General features: G+C 44.6%; 1 protein-coding gene across 3 annotated transcripts in view; it reads left to right on the top strand.

The window, feature by feature from the left end:
* The window catches only part of RFFL (ring finger and FYVE like domain containing E3 ubiquitin protein ligase), a 53608-nt gene extending 34832 nt beyond the window's left edge, over positions 1–18776 (top strand). For all 3 annotated transcript variants that reach the window (XM_075905010.1, XM_006119614.4, XM_075905011.1), the window contains exons 3-7: positions 8561–8965; positions 12095–12178; positions 12635–12842; positions 15155–15178; positions 15543–18776. In XM_075905010.1, the coding sequence (XP_075761125.1) occupies positions 8561–8965; positions 12095–12178; positions 12635–12842; positions 15155–15178; positions 15543–15724 (903 nt within the window). In that variant the 3' untranslated portion in view covers positions 15725–18776. The remainder of the gene's footprint in view (positions 1–8560; positions 8966–12094; positions 12179–12634; positions 12843–15154; positions 15179–15542) is intronic.
* Positions 18777–19128: the final 352 nt, after the last annotated feature.

The raw sequence follows: 19128 nt of genomic DNA on the forward strand, positions 1-19128 counted from the left end.
TACCAATCTGTGATTAATGTTATACAGTTTAACGTGATACCACTTTAGGCCACCATCAGGGAAATTAATTAAAGGACATAATAGAATCTGATTCTACTGCAACAAGATCACAGAAAGCTCTGTATTCTATCCTTGGATGGCTGAAGTAGTTACTTTGAGCTGTGATACCTAATTAATATTTAAATCAAGCCACTTGTATATAAAACAGTAGCAGACTTATGTGGCACTGCCTGGGTCCTTTAAGGCAGGCCCTTGGGGATGTGGAGGGGTGCAGAAGGCTCAGGGCTTGGGGTCTGTTCTACCCTTCCCTTACCCCCTGCCTACCCGCCATCAGGCCAGACCACGTGGGGCCTGTTCTTCTCCAGTCTGCCTGGGACCTGTTGTCTTACCCTGCCTCTCTCCCTGGAGCTGTGGCTAACAGGTAGGGGGGAGGGCGGAGGGAGAGGAAAAAGGTTTGGGGCAAGGTGGCTACTTACCGGTGTGGCCACTCCGTTGGTGGTATGGCTACCTGACACTCAGCAGGATAGCTCTCCAAGAACCAAACCCTGGTCTTGCTTTAAGTTGGCGGAAGAGGAAGCTGCATGCAGAATTTGGTGGCCCTAGATCTTACCGTTTAGGACTTCTTGAACAAACCTACTTGCAGACAGACAGACAGATTCTAAAATCTATCTACATAACTAATATAGAAACAAAATCTTTCAACTGGGAGGTCATACAGATAAATGAGTTTGCTTAAAGTGAGATTCAACAGAATGTTCACCTTTCAAGAAATATATTGTAAAAATTGGAAAACGCAGATAATTTTTAAAAGGATCAGGGCGGAGAACAGTGAAGGTGTTTGAAATGAAATAAGTGTGGAGATTTTCTTTGTATCAAATAAGATGCCTTTATATAATTAATGAAGCATCTTTAAAAAACATTAAATTGTTCTCCAAGCCAATTTCTGATCCTGGCTTCTTGTATTCACAGGATGATCATTAATTTAAGTCAGGGTTTCCTTATTTTTTCTGTGTTTAGCAAGTTATTCCAGGTACTTTTTGGGACAAGGTCAAGTTCTTGCCCCCTTCTACCTTGCTCCCAATAAAGATTTAAGTGTCTCAGACATTGGCGAGCACTTCCAGAAAGACTATTTTCTCTGAAGCATTACTTACTGAAAAAGCTGGCAAGCTCCAGTGTGAGGTACAAAACAGTAGCTCTAGTTCAAGCTTGAATGTTTGTATTGACTCACTTTTGTCTCAAACACTATGGTGAGCCAGATGAATTGAAGAGACATTCTAGAATCTGTGATACTATATATTTGTGTTAGTGTCTATGGTCTCACAGGACTATTAGTTGTTTTTAAAGTTACAGACTAACACCCCTCTGAGACTTTTCAGCATCTGTGAGTGAAAACTGGACCTTTCACAATTTACAGTGTGCTAAGATTAAATTCTAGGCAGGGTTTTGATTAAAATATTACGAGATTAGCTGAGACATTTGAGACAGATATAGCAATTTCCTGCAATATCCTTGAAAAAATATTGAATTAAATTTAAGTATATTTGGAGTCTTTTGCATTAACATATTATTCAGGGGTGGGACTGTATGTAATTTCTGTACAGGGGACGTGAGATAAGATCTGAATGATCAAAGGACTATATTAAATGATATGTGCACCTGCCAGGAATGGAATTTGGGGACAGTAAATGTGAAATGGATTTCCTGGGAAGTATCCACAGAGGGGTGAATGGAAATTCTTTATCTCCAGTTATGCAAAACCTGGCTTTTAGAAGGTTCACCCCTCAGGGCATAGTTTTGTCTGCTTATCGTCTTTTACATGAAGCTGAGATCAAAGACCCAAGCTGTATAAAGGAAAGACTGGTTGTTCTGGTTCTGAGCGAAGGCTGTTATGAACTTGTAGCCCATTTGTGGGGTTGGAAGGAGTGAGCCCTTGTAGGAATTGGGGGCTGATCTCTGCTAGGTGTTTAGGGTGTGTATTGGTGATTGTATTGCTTTTAATGTACAGGCAGTCCCCGGGTTACATACAAGATAGGGACTGTAGGTTTGTTCTTAAGTTGAATCTGTATGTAAGTCGGAACTGGCGTCAGCCGCTGCTGAAACTGATCAGTTTCAACCGCGGCTGAATCTGGATGCCAGTTCTGACTTACATACAGATACAACTTAAGAACCCCAGGCGTCCCCAAGTCAGCTGCTGCTGAAACTGATCAGCGGCTGATTCCAGGAAGCCTGGGGCAGAGCAACTCTGCCTGGGGCTTCCTGTAGTCAGCGCTGGTCAGTTTCAGCAGCGGCTGACTTGGGGATGCCTGGGGCAGAGCAGCTGGGGTGCTGCTGGGTTGCTCCAGTAGCGCGGCTCCTCGGCGCTACTGGAGCAAGCCAGCAGAACCCCAGCTGCTCTGCCTCAGGCATCCTGATTCAGCCGCTGCTGAAACTGACCAGCAGCGGCTGAATCAGGACTCCTGGGGCAGAGCAGCTGGGGTGCTGCCGGGTTGGTCCGGAGCAGCGCTGCGGGACCAACCCAGCAGCCCCCAGCTGCTCTACCCCAGGGGTAGGCAAGAAAAGCCTGGTCTGCTGGGGAGGGGGGGCAATGGGCTGCCCCGGAACCCCAGCTCCTCCGCGGCTTTGCAAAGCCGTGGGGGAAGCCGGCGGCGGGACATCCCAGGCGCGCCTGGGCTGCCCGGCTGCCCGAGCCCCTCCGCGGCTTTGCTCCGCGTCTTCCTGGTCTGCAGACCAGGGAGATGCGGAGCAGCTTTTCTCGCCCTGGAGTACACGGGCAGCGGGACCGCGAGGTCACGCAGTCCGTGTCCTCCAGGGTGAGAAAAGCCGCTTTCGTAACTGCGGATCCGACGTAAGTCAGATCCGCGTAAGTTGGGGACTGCCTGTATTCTCTCTAATGCTTTTGTCATAAAAGTAAACAAGTTTGCTTAGAAAGTCTGTGTGGTAGCTTGTAACTGTTGGTAGTTACAGCTGTTCAGAGGCTTCAGAGAGCACAGCACAGATGCTGGCCGGTTCGTGCAGTCTGCTTTGCTGGGGAGCTCAACCTAGGTAGGTAACTGCAGCCCTGGCCCAGATTGGATGAGAGAGAGACGTGAGTGTCCGTCCGCCCACGAGAAGTGATGGCTGGGGAATTGGGAGCCTAGAGCAGGTGCCCTTGAGGGACTGTGGAGGGGAATACAGTTTCATTTGCCCTGAACTGTGACTTACCGCTGCTGATTCCTTGCTGAGATAAATTAGATGATGAATCTTGTATCATGCCCACCATTGTGGTATCTGAATATCCTGCACTCTGGAGTGTTAAAAGCAGGAACATGCTAGGTGAAGGGTCGTTATCTATGACATGTGGTCCTTTTGGTGTTCCTTCTTAGTCAGTTTGGCAGGGTTGAGGCCTTGGCAAAAGGCTCATCTTTTCAGATACGACTTCCAGATGCTTCTGAACTAGAGCATTCTATCTTTTCTGATGGCTGATTGGTAAAGGTCTGGTATTGACCACAATAGACATTCTCCAGTGGTATTTGTTTCATGCCTCCTGATGCCCCTGTGATGAGCTTACTGTAGGTTGTTTAAAAGGTTTCTTTGCACAAAGAGCTTTCTTCATTAGTCTAGACCACGCACAGAGAACAGTCCCCATCTTTGCACTGAACGTTAAAGTGACTAGATTCCTTCAGGAATCCCGTATCCAACAAATTAGACAAGCAGTAAGATTTTATATTAACAAGTTATATTAACAGCTTGGAGTTAACGGACTTATTTTTGTCTTGCATAGGAACAGTTTTCTCCTGGGATGGATTGCGTGTTTTGATGAATAGGACTCTTGAGACTGGATTTACAATCTGCACTGTTTATGTGATAATCTCCAGATAGGTATAAATGGGTGTACATGATTCTAATGTAGAAATATTTATGGGAGATTTTGCATCTCTCAACTGACCCCCCATTAACAGGTCTTTTATGAAGTTCCAAAACATTAATAGATATGCAACAGATGTCACTGACCAGGGATTCACTGACCCTTCAGTAGGGTAAATGGAGCAGCAGTGATCTAGGCTGAGAGGGACCTTCAGTCAGTGAGTCTAGTAGTTACACCTCCCAAGGTGTTCTGCATAAGAGGAAAACCTCTGCAGAGATCAAGATAAAAGCCCACACCCAGAATTATTGTTCGTAAATAGCTGACTAAGAAGCGTTTGACCCTATAAATCTGCTGTTTGAATTTTGTGCACAGTGGAGTAGAAGTGTTTGATTCTATAAATCTGCTTTGAACTTTACGTACAATGAAGTTGAAGATTTCTCATTTGCCATAAGTAATTCATAAAACAGAGATTTTTATCCTTGCTTTAAGAGTTTACATCTTGTCTCGAGTCTGATTTTTGATTCCTTATTGCATAGCTCTGAAGAGTGTGGATGATAGTGCAAATTGATGATGAATTCTAAAGGAAGAAGGCCAGTGACTAAATGGATGTGGGAATCGGGGGATTGGAGTAGAAAATCAGTCCAGGTTTATAGTGATAGAAAATGATCTGATGGCTGATTGGTGGCCTATGCACAGGGGGGCTAACAGATTTGCTGGGCATCTGAACAAGGTGTGTGTGTGTGTGGGTGGGTGGGGGGAAGGGTGGGTCTAGGGTAGCCAGACCTCAACGTCGCCCAGACCACGCTGTGGCTCTTCTCTCTCCCCTCCCCTGGCAGCCCTGAGAGGAGCCACGCGGAGCGCACCACCTAGTGCGCCGGTGGTGATGTAAAGGGTCTGGGGCTCCAGCTGCCTCGGCAGCTATGGCCGGGAGCCCCAAGCCCTTTTGAATCACAGGGCCCCGGGGCAATTGCCTCTGGCACCGCCCCCGCTCTCCCATCTGCAGGCCTGCCTATGTATAAAACATTTGGTCTCTGCCAAAATCTCCTTCGGGACTGGCAGTCTCACGAGAAGGGCAAAGTGCTGAAGTGCTTGCTCAGTCACACCCTAGAGGTGGTCTCTGCAGAGGTTGGAGGGAAAGGACAGCCGTTTGGACCGTTACTGCGTATGCCCTCTCTCTTTTGCAGAGGGGAATTGTCCCAAGTACTGTTGATCTGGCACATTTTACTAATACTGAGTCCATACACATTCCTGTGGTGGGAAGAACACCTCAGCAGTCCAGCACCCTGGCATTTAATTTCAAAAAGGGGAATTACACAAAAATGAGAAGGTTAGTTAAACAGAAATTAAAAGGCACAGCGACTAGAGCCAAATCCCTGAAAGCTGCATGGAAACTTTTTAAAGACACCATAATAGAGGCCCAACTTAAATGTATACCCCAAATTAAAAAACATAGCAAGAGACCTAAAAAAGAGTCACCGTGGCTTAACCACCATATAAAAGAAGCAGTGAGGGACAAAAAGGTATCTTTTAAGAAGTGGAAGTCCAATCCTAGTGAGATAAATAGAAAAGAACATAAACACTGTCAAATCAAGTGTAAAAATGTAATAAGAAAAGCAAAAAAAGATTTTGAGGAACAGCTAGCCCAAAACTGAAAAAGAAATAACAAAATGCTTTTTAAGTACATTAGAAGCAGGAAGCCTGCTAAAAAACCTGTGGGTCCCCTAGATGATCGAGCTATAAAAGGAGCAATCAAGGACAATAAAGCCATTGCGGAGAAACTAAATGATTTCTTTGCTTCAGTCTTCACGGCTGAGGATGTTGGGGAGATTCCTGAATCTGTACCGTCCTTTGTGGGTGATGAATCTGAGGAATTGTCCCGGATTAAAGTGTCATTAGAGGAGGTTTTGGAACAAATAGAAAAACTTAATGTTAACAAATCTCCAGGACCGGATGGCATTCATCCAAGGGTTCTAAAAGAACTCAAATGGGAAATTGCTGAGCTATTATCTGTGGTTTGTAACCTATCCTTTAAATCGGCTTCCGTACCTAATGACTGGAAGGTAGCCAACGTGACACCAATATTTAAAAAGGGTTGTAGAGGCGATCCTGGCAATTACAGACTGATAAGTCTAACTTCAGTACCGGGCAAATTAGTCAAAATAATAGTAAAGAATAAAATTGTGAAGCATGTAGAAGAACATAATTTGTTGGACAAAAGTCAATATGGTTTCTGGAAAGGGAAATCCTGTCTTACTAATCTGTTAGAGTTCTTTGAAGGGATTAACAAACATGCGGACAAGGGGGATCCAGTAGATATAGTATACTTAGATTTTCAGAAAGCCTTTGACAAGGACCCTCACCAAAGGCTCTTGTGTAAATTACATGGCCATGGGATAAGAAGGAAGGTCCTTTCTTGGATTGAGAACTGGTTAAAAGACAGGAAACAAAGGGTAGGAATAAATGGTAAATTTTCAGATTGGAGAGGGGTAACTGGTCAGTCCTGGGACCAATCCTTTTCAACTTATTCATAAATGATCTGGAGAAAGGGGTAAGTAGTGAGGTAGTAAAGTTTGCAGATGATACAAAACTGTTTAGGATAGTCAAGACAGAAGCAGACTGTGAGGGACTCTAAGAAGATCTCACCAAACTGAGAGATTGGGAAGCAAAATGGCAAATGAAATTTAATGTGGATAAGTGTAAAGTAATGCACATCGGGAAAAATAACCCCAACTGTACGTACAGTATGATGGGGGCTAATTTGGCTACGACAAATCAGGAAAGAGATCTTGGAGTTATCATGGACAGTTCTCTGAAAACATCCACACAGTGTGCAGCGGCGGTCAAAAAGGCAAATAGGATGCTAGGAATTATTAGGAAAGGGATAGAAAATAAGACCCAGAATATCTTACTGCCTCTGTATAAAACTATGGTACGCCCACATCTTGAATACTGTGTACAGATGTGGTCTCCTCACCTCAAAAAAGATATTTTGGCCTTGGAAAGGGTTCAGAAAAGGGCAACTAAAATGATTAGGGGTTTGGAACGGGTCCCATATGAAGAGAGGCTAAAGCGACTGGGACTTTTCAGTTTAGAAAAGAGGAGACTGAGGGGGGATATGATAGAGGTATATAAAATCATGAGTGGTATGGAGAGGGCCGATAAAGAAAAGTTATTTATTAGTTCCCTAAATAGAAGAACTAGAGGACACCAAATGAAATTAATGGGGAGCAGGTTTAAAACTAATAAAAGAAAGTTCTTCTTCACACAGCGTGTAGTCAACCTGTGGAACTCCTTGCCAGAGGAGGCTGTGAAGGCTAGGACTATAATAGAGTTTAAAGAGAAGCTAGATAATTTCATGGAGGTTAGGTCCATAAAAGGCTATTAGTCAGGGGATAAAATGGTGCCCTTGGCCTCTGTTTGTCAGAGGCTGGAGAGGGAAGGCAGGAGACAAATCGCTTGATCATTGTCTTCGGTCCATCCTCTCTGGGGCACCTGGTGCTGGGCACTGTCGGTAGACAGGCTACTGGGCTAGATGGACCTTTGGTCTGACCCAGTACGGCCGTTTTTATGTTCTTATGTAATAAAACAAAAAGAAAGTCAGGAGAGAGGATGAAGTGAAGTGACTCTTGGTGACAATCTTATTGTAAGTACAGGTTGAACCTTGCTGGACCACAGGTGGTCAGTATTGTCTAGCAGCATTCTCAACACTTCCACTGCTTACTGGGCTCTTGGAAGACATTTGTGGTAAATTCGAGCTAAATAACAGCACAGAACACAGAGCCAGGATTGGTGGCTGTAAACAAACTTTATGGGACTGTGGGAAACTTGGCCGCACTCATAAGTGGACATCTGGCTCACTCAAATCATGCTGGACCACGGATGTTGCCGGACTAGAGAGGTTCTTTCTGTACTCTCCCCTGACTTTCAGAAGTGCTGAACAACACTGTTCTAGCTGAAGTCGGCTGGAGCTGCGAGTGTTCAGAACCTCAGAGAATCAAGCCCCTGTGCCCAGGATGCTGAAGGTTATAGAAGAACTTAATTATGAACCAGTAGAACTTCAAGTCTGTTTATGTGCCTGAAGCTGGCTGGCTCTTGCAAGAGCTCAGTTTTTCCAAAATGTTCAGCACCCAGTAGCTCTCATTGTGACGTTGAAGGTCAGATTCTCCAGAACCTTTTTGTCAGTGTGCTGGGCTCTTTTGAAAAACTTATTTTGATGCCTAAATTATTTTGTTAAACTGGCTCCTGTTGTAAAAACTTGCTCTTATTTCCTTTTCCTTGTGGTGGAGGTGTCCCTCAGGAGATAAGTTATAAATGTTTAAACCAGCACACAGACCTGATGTATTGCTAGGTCTGTTGTATTTCATCTGGGGTTTAATGGGCCAGATGGGTTCAGACTGTATTACTGGCGTTTGTTGCAGTGGTGGTGGAATTCATTATTGTTTAAAAACATTTTTGTGATCTGTATTGCAGATGTTATCTGAAGAACTGTGTGTTGAACCCAACCACATGTCAGAAATTCTTCTGATAATTTTCTTTCAGTCAGCAGCGCGTGTTGTATGCTTGACACATTTTTCATAAATAAGGTTTGATTTGTCTAGGACATGAAGTACAGTGTATATTATCTCTAGTTTACATGTTGTGTTAACCCCCCCAATACTGTTCTATAACCACTCTAACACTTTGTATCTTGTCTCTCCCCCTCTTCTCTTTGAGCAGCACATCTGCTTTGACTGTAAAAAGAATTTCTGCACTTCCTGTTCAAGCCAGCCTGAAAACAGTCCCCTTCTCTGCCATCTCTGCCAGCGGTTTCAGGCAACAGCGTTTCAGCGGGAGGAGTTGATAAAGATGAAGGTGAAGGATCTCCGAGACTATTTGGCACTCCACGAGGTTTCCACCGAGATGTGCCGCGAAAAGGAAGACCTGGTGTTTCTGATTCTTGGCCAGCAGCCTGTTATCACCCAAGAGGATAGAATACGAATCTCACCATTAAACTCTGGCACATCTGGACAGCAAAGCTTCACTGTTCTGCCGCAGACCAGCACAGCATCTTCTACCTCACATGATTCCTCTCCAGTGTCTGCAGACTCTGTCTTGAGTCCTGTAACTCAGGAACATCAACAGGTAGAACCAGTCTCTGGCTTGAAGCACCTTTCGTGTACTCATTCCCTCTCATGCTCAGGTTAAATATTGAGGTGCTGCTTGTGTCTTTCTCATCAAAATTCTGCGCATATCTTTTTGTTAAAGATTAGTGCATAATGAGCATGTAGGGCTTCTATTTACTGCAAAATTACAGAGTGCTTCAGCTGCATATTACACATCTGCTCTCCCCAAGTTCATGACGAAGCAGAGTTCAAAGAGAGAAATCTGAGGTCCTTGCTTAGGCAAATACCCAGAGACATCAGTGTTTGAGTGGGGCCTCCCTTAACTGTAGAACAACTCAGAAACGAAAGGACTTGTTTACATTTCCATTCTAGCCTGTGAATTTCCTTGTTGCTGTTCATCAGTTGTGGCATTTGTCCTTCCTGCATGAATGGAATTAATTTTTTTTGGATATCCTTTAGTCCGTATTCTATGGCAGTGTGATCATTGCTTCGTGCTCAGCCCTCATATCAGCACTGTGACTAATAAATCACATGGCTATTTGATACCTGTACTGATGCTAAAGCATATTTTACTTCCTTTTCTAGCCAGAATGTTGCTGTCATACTGACAACTGCAAACAGCTGTTCAAATGTGACACTCTCATTTTGTATTTCCTTATTTCTTGTGTCAGAAGGCAACCAAAATGAAGTGATGCTGGAGTTGAAACAGCAGGGAAGGAGAATGGAAGAATGTCAAGGATGTTCCCCACTCTGGCACAATGAATGCAGAAGTGAGGGGGCCCACAAAAGCAACCCAAAACCTGATTTCTGCAGGCTTTGGTATAAAAATTCCCCCCCAAATCCTAATACCCGGATTTTGGGGAATCCGCTGCCACCATCAAGTGCATTTGAACCCACAAACAGGGGTGGACACTTGAAACCAACCCCAGGGTAACCCAAGCTCTTTTCTTCAAAGAGCTTGAAAAGAAATGAGAAAATACAAGCTGCAATCTGTGATTGCTGTCCCCTCATCAGAGGCATGCAGATATCCAGAGACTGATTTTCCAGGACACAGAAATGAATCATTATCAGGTTAATTAAAAAAAAAAGAACTTTTATTATTAAAACAATACCCCAGTTACAAGTGTAGTTGGAATGGCTAGATGGTAAGAACCACCAATTAATATACTCATGGAGGATTCCCCCATGGGCCAAAACTTAGTTGTAAAAGAGGAAAAAAAACCTTTCTAACAGCACAGACATCAGATCCAAACCGGAAAACAATAAAACCTGACAGATTTATCTCGACTTTACCCTACTTACACATTATGAAGAGTCTTTTTCTTGGAGAGAGACATGTCTTCTGTCTCCCTCAGTATCTAGAGAGCAAACTGGCTCCGAGAGAAAGGAGGGAAAACCCCAAAATTCCTTTGTCTCAGTTTGACATCCCTGTCTGCATTTCTATTGCCTGACCGCTACTTGGCTAGGTACAGGGGACTTAGTTAACCCCTTAGTCCCCAGGCTGCTGGCCATCCCTCATGGCCATGACAGAGAAGATGGCTAAGGAGGCTGCTAGAGATTTGGGTCTGCAGAAATGCTTTGACTGAGACCAAAAATGATTAGCCCTGGCATTGATGCTGCCGGAAACTGTCCAGCTGAACTCTGTCAGAGGCAATTAGTAAGCTGATCATTTATGCTGCCTTGCTTTGTCAGTGGCTTTCTACTGACTGCTGTGGAATGTTTTCTTAGGGCTTTTCTATACACACTCTGAGTTCACAGAAAGCTGGGGTGTAACTGTACCTCATGTTAGCCGGCCTAATGCTCAACATTCCCTGTGTGGTTTAATCTTCTCCCATTTCCGAGTGGGACAGATCAGAGCGCACTAATGAACTTCTGAGTGGATGGCAGCAGGGTCCATGCAGAGTCTGTGCACAGATGCTTCCTGTGAGCTGTGTTTATGTTACAAATCCTTACTGTTTAACATGCACTCTGGGCCTTCCTGGTGGGCTTCGTTCTCAGTGCACCTCTTTCTAAGGCATGGGCTCTTGTTTGAAAATGCAGTTATTCTGGAGGCATCTTGCACAGGCGTAGTTGGAAGGGCCTTCTTGATGCCTGAATTCCAAAGTTTTCTCCAGCAAATTTCAGCCCTTGGCTTGACGTCTGTTTTCATTGTCACCTTGTGGGGATTCTCAGTAGTATCAGCTCTTAACATGCATTTCGCTTTCCTAGGGTTTTACAGATACTGACTAATCACAGATCCCATGAGTAGCAGGGGCACAGTCTCTCCACGTTTACTTAAAAGGCAGTCTGAAGGGAGAGGCTAAATACCATGCCCGAAGGCACAGAAGGGGGATCCTATGAACGGGGATTATGGCTCAGTTCCTTTCAGCCAGTGCTGTGCTCAGAACTCCTGCCCCCCTTCCTCGCTAGCTGACATTGCTGCTCCACTACTGCCCCATCCCTCTGTAGCTCCTCAGTCCCCCCCCTCCCTGCTGCACAGTGCTCTGTTCTAGGGAAGCTGCAGGCTCCAGAACACTGTGAGGTGGCATGCTCCCCAAACCTGCGTGCGGTGCCGGCGGCGGGACGCCAATAATCCCTCACCAAGCATCTCCACATGCTACGCCAAACCCAACAGCAGTGTGCAGGCAGTGCAGTGCCATGATGCTCAGCAGGAAACTGACCTAAGCAGCCTTCGTGCCATCCAGCAGGCTCATAATGAGCAACACAGCACAAGTTCTGGATGTGTTGTAGTGATTGTGCTGTCATGACATCACCCTTCGATGCCACCTCACAATGAAAGGTTGCAGAGCAGTGTCAAGACTTCACGTCCTGATAAGATTTGTGCAGTGCCATTTTGAGCGTCCACCCTCTGTCTCCTCCCAGTCCAGACTCGTAAGCCCCGCGACTACAACATGTGCGGGTGTATAGCACATCAAGTCTTCTAACAGGGCTCAATGTACAATAAGGTGGGACCTGAAAGGGCCCAATAAAACACTCAAGTGTCACACTGAGTAGTGTAAGTTTGAGGAATGTGGCAGAAGAAACATACTTTCTCCCTTTTGTCCTGTAATGCATTTCATAATTCCACAGTGATGTGCATGCTCTGCTGCCAAACCTGTCTGTGCACAGGGATATTCGCTGATGGTGAAAGATTTATTTCCTCTTCTAGGCAAATGGGCATGTGCCTCCAAGCCAAGACGAAATGACAGGGATTGAAAATGCAGCAGAAGCACCAACAGAGGAGGAGACGCAGGTTTGTGTGTGTGCCCTAAACTCAGACAATAGAAATGAGGGGTTTTTATTAGGATTCTCTTGTCCATCACCTAGCCAGTACAGAATTGCCCTATTGAGGATACTCCACAGCACCACCATGGGACACTTTCCTGTTTACGGAGGACAGCAGGATGACCATACATGCAGAGAACTAGGTGTCACTTACACAAGTATCCTCCATAATGCAGGACATTATAGGTATCTTTATAATAGGAGGAGATGCTCTTACCTCCTTCCTCAAAGAACCTTGTGTTCCTTATGTCTCCTCCAGATTTCTGGGGTGAAGGCAGCTTTGCAGCATGGAAGGATGAAAGATCTTGTGCCTCCATGGACGAATTCCTACTATTAAATCTAAGAAAACCCTAAGAAAAGTGGCTTTGAATTCTGTTCCCATTGTGAGGCCAAATGTCATTCATCTCTCTTTGTTCCCTTTCAGTCTGTTGATTCAGAGGATAACCTAGTGCAGGGGCGGAGGGCCTCTCTTTCTGACCTAACGAGTGTTGGAGACATTGATGCGCTGTCTGTGCGACAGCTGAAGGAAATCCTTGCTCGCAACTTTGTCAACTACAAAGGCTGCTGTGAGAAGTGGGAGCTGATGGAGAGGGTGACCCGTCTTTATAAAGAGAAAGACCATCAACATCTGGGTAAGAGATGGAGAAACTATCAATTTGCCAGGCTAACTGTCTGTCTTAACTCTCAGTTTTGGCGTCAGCAATAGCAGGCAGCAAGTCAAAGGGAGAGAGGCTTTGGTCTAGTGTCTCTTCAATTGCCGTCCTTTCTGCCTCTGCTCTTTGCAAGAGAGAACTGGAACAGAAGGCAGCATCAAGAACTAAATGATACACTGTTGCCTTGGTTAGGGTGAGTGATATGCTTAGGGTTACAGAAATAATATGGGTGAGGTAACATCTTTTACTGGACCAACTTCTGTTGGTGAGAGAAGCTTTGGACCTGAAGAAGAGTTTTGTGTAAGTGCAAAAACTTGTCCCTCTCCCCAGTAGCAGCTGGTCCAATAAAATGTATATTACCTTGCCCACCTGGTCTCTCTAATATCCTGGGGGAAAACATGGCAACTCCACTTCATATGGGTAGACACGGCAGATGTGTACTTGCATTGTCTAATTTCAATAGTATTGCTTGTATTTAAACATTGTTGTAGATGTTTGTCAATTTAAATATTCACAGTTGCAAGATATGGCTGGAGGAAGTCAGGAAATTATTTACTGACATGATTAGGTTCAAAATGTTAAAGATTCATAACTGCTAAAATACAGATTGTCAACAACACATGCCAAAATATACAAAGTAAATCTCCTTAAATCAAGCTCTGAATTGTAAAGCAATGCTATCTAACTTTGCTTACATGTACATTTTGATTATTGAGGGAAATATTTTTTCATCATTTTGTTTGTATCATGAAATCTCTGATTACCGATAATCTAACCTGCCAGGCCCATGGTTTACTATTGCATGTGCTTAATCACGTTAGAGCTTTGTTAGTGTGAGTGAAAAGCGACTACTTGGTTGTGTATTGAGAGTGAGAGCGATACCTTCCTTCCTCTCCCCCCCCCTGCATCCCCCTCCTGTTCTGCAATGTGATTTGTCCTTTTCATATTTGTTCATTTTTTTTAATTGTATCCTTTGGTATATATGGTTGTGACTACTTTCTTCCACTATTTGATCTGAGGAAGTGGGTCTGGCCCACGAAAGCTCATCATCTAATAAACCATCTTGTTAGTCTTTAAAGTGCTACATTGTCCTGCATTTTGCTTCAGCTACCCCAGACTAACACGGCTACATTTCTATCACTGATTCTGATGAGTTCTTCCTGCTTGATAGCCCTGCAGAGCCAACATGCCTATGAAAGGTTGAGCTACAACCAGCGTAGGTCAGATACAGCTCACATGCTGAATCTGGCCTGCCAAGCTTTTGAATCTAGCTCACCCTGCCGGGACCCTCAGACAGGGACCAACCCCAGGCCTCTCAAAGGCTGCTCCATGTGTCTCTGTGCCAAACCAATTCCGGCCAGCGGGAACTGAGGGATTTTGCTGGGAGTGGGGCCAGCATGCAAAATCTCTCCGCCTTCCCCCAGTGCGTGGTGCAGAGAAGCACATGGAGCATCCTTTGCTTTGAGCAGTCTGAGGTTGCGGCGGGCAGGGAGTCTGCTTGAGGATCCCGTTGGGCTGCTGGCTGAAGCCTAGGTAGGTAAGCACCTCCTGGCTAGCATCTGCCACTGTCACTCCACCCTGTCCTGCACCCCAGTTCCCTGCTTTGGGTCACCACCCAAACTCTCTCTACACCCCTGCCCCCAAATCACAGCTCCCTCCCAGACCCTGCTCCCTCTCCTATTGTTAATGTAACCATTACAAATCTTAGCTTTGCAGTTCCTTTGTTCCTGGGGGTGACTTGTAACAAGGAAAGACCACAGCTTACCTCTCCCAACTCTGGGTGAGCAGTTGGAAACCATTTACTTGTAAACTGAGACTCTTCCTTGTGGAATCTGAGAGGAGATAAACATGGAAACCCACTATGCTGATTGTTGAGACTCCTTTAAGAACAGAATCCCATTATAACCCTTTTCAGGGTTAGAGCTGTATTTATTCATTTATGAGGCAATATCAAGTTAAACCAAACCTCTCGGAATGTTGCCACCTACTATCTTCACAACTAAAGAGCCAGATGCTTTTTTTTTCATTTTGTTTACTTCCAACACTTTGCACATAGTCACTCAGTTTCCCTCATGTGAGGATCTTTCACACCACAGTACGGTGAGAACAACATTAGCAATGGAGAAATTGTGTAAAACCACAAAAACTGGCGTTCAGGTGATGTCTTTTTCTGTATGTTATAAATAATTTGAGAGCCATTTTGCTTTGTAAGGTTTTAAATGAAGTGCACTGGAAGGAGGCAGTCTATTAGCTAACTCATAATCCTCTTCCCCTCTCTTTTTACACTGCAGTTTCTGACACGGACGATCAAAATGGTAAGTGATTTGTTATTCGTTCAGTAGTCTCCTCACAGAAATTCTCAGAGGTAGTTGTTGCTGTGGTGTTTCCGTAGAGGGTTGTAGGCAAAATTGTGCAGCTCGTTCCCATACAATCCCACATTGGTACTGATGCAGGATCAGGGGCAGGCTTGTTTGCAAGTCTCCAGTTGTGTTTACTACACTGTAAAAAATGGGGCTTGTCAACCTTAATCTCACGCAATTATATATAATTTGATATTTGACACTGAAGCCACTACTACTATATGTCTGTGTATTAGATAACACGGACGCCCCTCTCCTAACATCATGTCACTTCCTTAAATCCAACTGGTAAAACGCTCTTTATCTTTGCTTTCCTCAGGCAATGCTGGGCTCCCTCGCACGGAAGAGAATCTCTGCAAAATCTGCATGGATTCACCCATCGACTGTGTCCTGTTAGAATGTGGCCACATGGTCACCTGCACCAAGTGTGGAAAGCGGATGAGTGAGTGTCCCATATGCAGGCAGTATGTGATAAGAGCTGTCCATGTCTTTAAGTCCTGAGTGAGCATGAGGAAGCCCTGTGTTGCCTTAAAGCCTCATCTGCTGTTAGAGATGATCAGAATCTCTACTGCTGGGCCAGAGACTGGCACGTAGGACCTCACATGAACCCTGGAGCTCGTGGGCAAGACAAAAGAAGGAAACTTGTAGACTTGTTCTGATTCGAGCCATTGACTGGCTGTGCCCTTCACACCACAGTGCTTTACCCTGCAGTGCCTAGGCGCCCGGGCGCCTGCTGTCAGTAGCAGACAGAAATACCCAGGAGCTTGCAGTCTGGGCTAGCTTGGGCAGCTGGTGAGGGGACAAAGAATCGCTTGACTTTCCCAAACTAACACCAGATTCTGAGGCTTGTTATTTCCTCCGCAATAATAAATGAGGTGGACTGAGGCTTTGGTACAGGACATTTTCCTTGGTTTTGCTGCTACTGAATTCTCCCAGCCCGATTCCCTCTTCAATTTGATCTGTGCCACGCTACACCTCCAGGGAACAGAATCTTACTGGGCTGCTTCCCTCTCTCTGCTTTTTGCATTTTTTGTTTTTGAGCATGTAACTTTTATTTTAATCTCTGGTTCCTCAGGCTTGCAGGCCAGGCTGAACTCTCCTCCTCTCATTGCCGCTAGCTGTTTCGTAGTTAGAGCTGAGTTAATCCTAGCCCAGCAGATCATGGTGCAATGTTCACGCCTGCTGCAAATTAATATGGAAAGGAGGCAGGACCCCCCACTTTGACAGACGCTCTGGCTCCATTTCAAAGGCAGAGACAGTGAAGTGGCCTAAGGCTTGAAGCTTACCCGGCCGGAGGCAGCATTTGTCTCCCCTCCCACCCACAATTTGCCTTCCCTGGGTTATTCTTTGTTATAAGCCCATCGGCCGGTGTATTGCCTGCAGGGGATGCAAGTGTAACCGATCTGGCTCTAGTCAACCTCCTCCCATGACTAACAAGCTGAGACCCTAAGGCACTACTCCCCTGCAATATCTGCACTGCTTGAACACTATGGAAAAACCCACTCTGGCCCTCCTACAGTGATTTGGGTCTAAGGCTGCCTACGCTCCCAAGAAGGCTTGTTGAGACAGTCTGTCATGTCAACCCCTCAAAGATTTATTGTGCTCTCCTAAAGCCTGGGGCTGAAACTGTCAAATCAAAAGAGACTCTGAAGTGTGGAGGAAAGTGCAGGAGGGCTCTTTCCACTGTGAACCACTGCAGCTCAGTTGTATCTTTTCAGTCTTAGGCCTTGCTCTTACGATTTGAGGAAGACAGGGGTGATCAGTTCCCAGTCTTCCTTTTCTTGTCGGTTTACCAAGTCACTGTCCCACATCCCTGAAGAGTTGCCAAATATGCAAAGACTATTTGCTGAAGAGCACAAACGAATGTATCCATTTTCCTTTTATGGGGACGAGGCTGTACGTTCACCCTCGCAAAGAATTCTCCACGGTAAATGTGGAACATCAATCACAAGCTGTTGATGACATCTGCGATTTAGAAAGTCCCACTGGAAACCGGAGTATGATTTGTTTTATTTTCCCTTATGGAGTATTAAGGAGGGGGAAAAAACCTTCTATCCTGGAAGAACTCCATTTTGAACTGCCAGTAAAATACTGTTTCAAAATAATCCTTTTATGCCTTAAATAAGATTTTTTCCCCCAGCTAAATTATAGTTACACTAATGTCTTATCTTATCCTATCCCAAAAGACTACTGAAGCCATTTATGGCTTACCATTTGCTTCCGACTGTTTCTCACACATTGCTGTAGGACTTACATGATGATCTGTATCTTCAGTTCTTACAATATTACAGGGAGTGCTGGGGTATTCAGAACAAACCTTTGTGCACATGCATGGCATTGGGCTAGGAGCAGAATCTATATACAAAAAGTTGTCTAATAGGAGTTGACATTTCTTGGCTCTGCAGAACTAGATGCGTACAAGTAGCTTCTACTGTTGTATCTATGCACACTCTTGGTAACAGCTGTCTTTGCAAATATTTAACAGTGCTATCCAACAGTAGTAATGCCTCTTCTCCAAGAAATGCATGTTGTGTGTGTGTGTGTGTGTGTAGCGGGGTTTGTCTTATGGAGAGAGTAAACCATTCATGGAAGCTGGAAGTATCATTTGTGTATGGAGATTTAAAGGAAGCTTTACCTTTGTGCTGAGAGCAGCAGCACCTGCACATAAGAGGAGAGCCCTTTCCTTTTTGGATGGGGATTCCTGTAAAGATATGACAGGGATCTAGCCTAATCTCATGTCCCTCTTCGTTTCATAGTCAGAGAGCTGCTGCTTCTGGACTGACTGACATCTGCTTTATAATCTCTGGCTCAAGGCCTAGCCAGACTCTCTTAAACAGAGGTGCACTGACATGCCCTAGGTGCCAGCAGCGAAATTCTCTGAAGTTAAATTATACTTCCCCCCTCCCCATGTAAGTAATTTTGAGGTTACCACTGAGATGTTTGATTATGAACAGGAAGAGTTTGTTTGCAACAATCTCTAGGTCTGGGCCAAAAACTTATGAACCCCAATCTAGCAAGTTCACTAGAGAAAAAGATGCACGTAATCATGTTCATTAATAATCCTGCTCAGGGGGCTTGACGGAGGAAGAATTTCCCTATTCAGTAAACCAGTTTACCTAACTACTGCTCGCTGTTGTTCTGCCTCTATTCTGCAGCATCAAAGACCCTTGTGCAGCTCAGTCTCTGTAGGGATGATTTTAAGAAGTACACACCCACCTCAGCCTTGCAGTTTGCCTTCCTAGTTTGGTAGTGACTAGCTTTCCCATTGCTGTGGGTGTGACTGATAGCATTTATTGTAAAGTGAAACTTTACATAAGCCAGAGGAAACTGATTCATAATCCAAAGGAATATACTGGTGTGAACTAATAAGTGTCTGAAAATATACAAGTGCTTTATGTACATTATAAAACATGTTCAAATATTTTGAAAGTTAATGTTTACTTGAAATGGCTTCTATTAAATTCTTTAAATCCTAGTTGATAGTTAAACGACTAGTTTTGGTACAGAGTTCTGCTTTATAATTTTATAATAAAGTTAAAATTTGATTTATCCAGCTAAAGCTTTCCAGGTCTCTCTTGTTTTGGGAGCAGGGTAAGGATGGACAGAGATGCTTCATTGACTGATACTTTTAAAGCTTAAAAGATAAGCCTTGAACAAAACTAGAATTCAGAATTAGAGATTCTAAAATACTGCTCTGAGTGACATGACATAACATTATATTCAGGCTAACTCATCCCCGCGTGCCCGCCCTGGAGCTGTTCTTTCTCCAAAGTCTGAGGAAGAAAAGATGGTGAAAGCTCAACTCAGGAGTAGAATTCTTTAACTTACTTTAGCAAACCAATTGCTTTTGGGATTTACTTCTGCAAGGTTCTGAGCACCCTTAACTCCCACTGAAGTGAGTGGGA

The sequence above is a fragment of the Pelodiscus sinensis genome, chromosome 21 (assembly GCF_049634645.1).
Source record: "Pelodiscus sinensis isolate JC-2024 chromosome 21, ASM4963464v1, whole genome shotgun sequence".
Taxonomy (NCBI): domain Eukaryota; kingdom Metazoa; phylum Chordata; order Testudines; family Trionychidae; genus Pelodiscus; species Pelodiscus sinensis.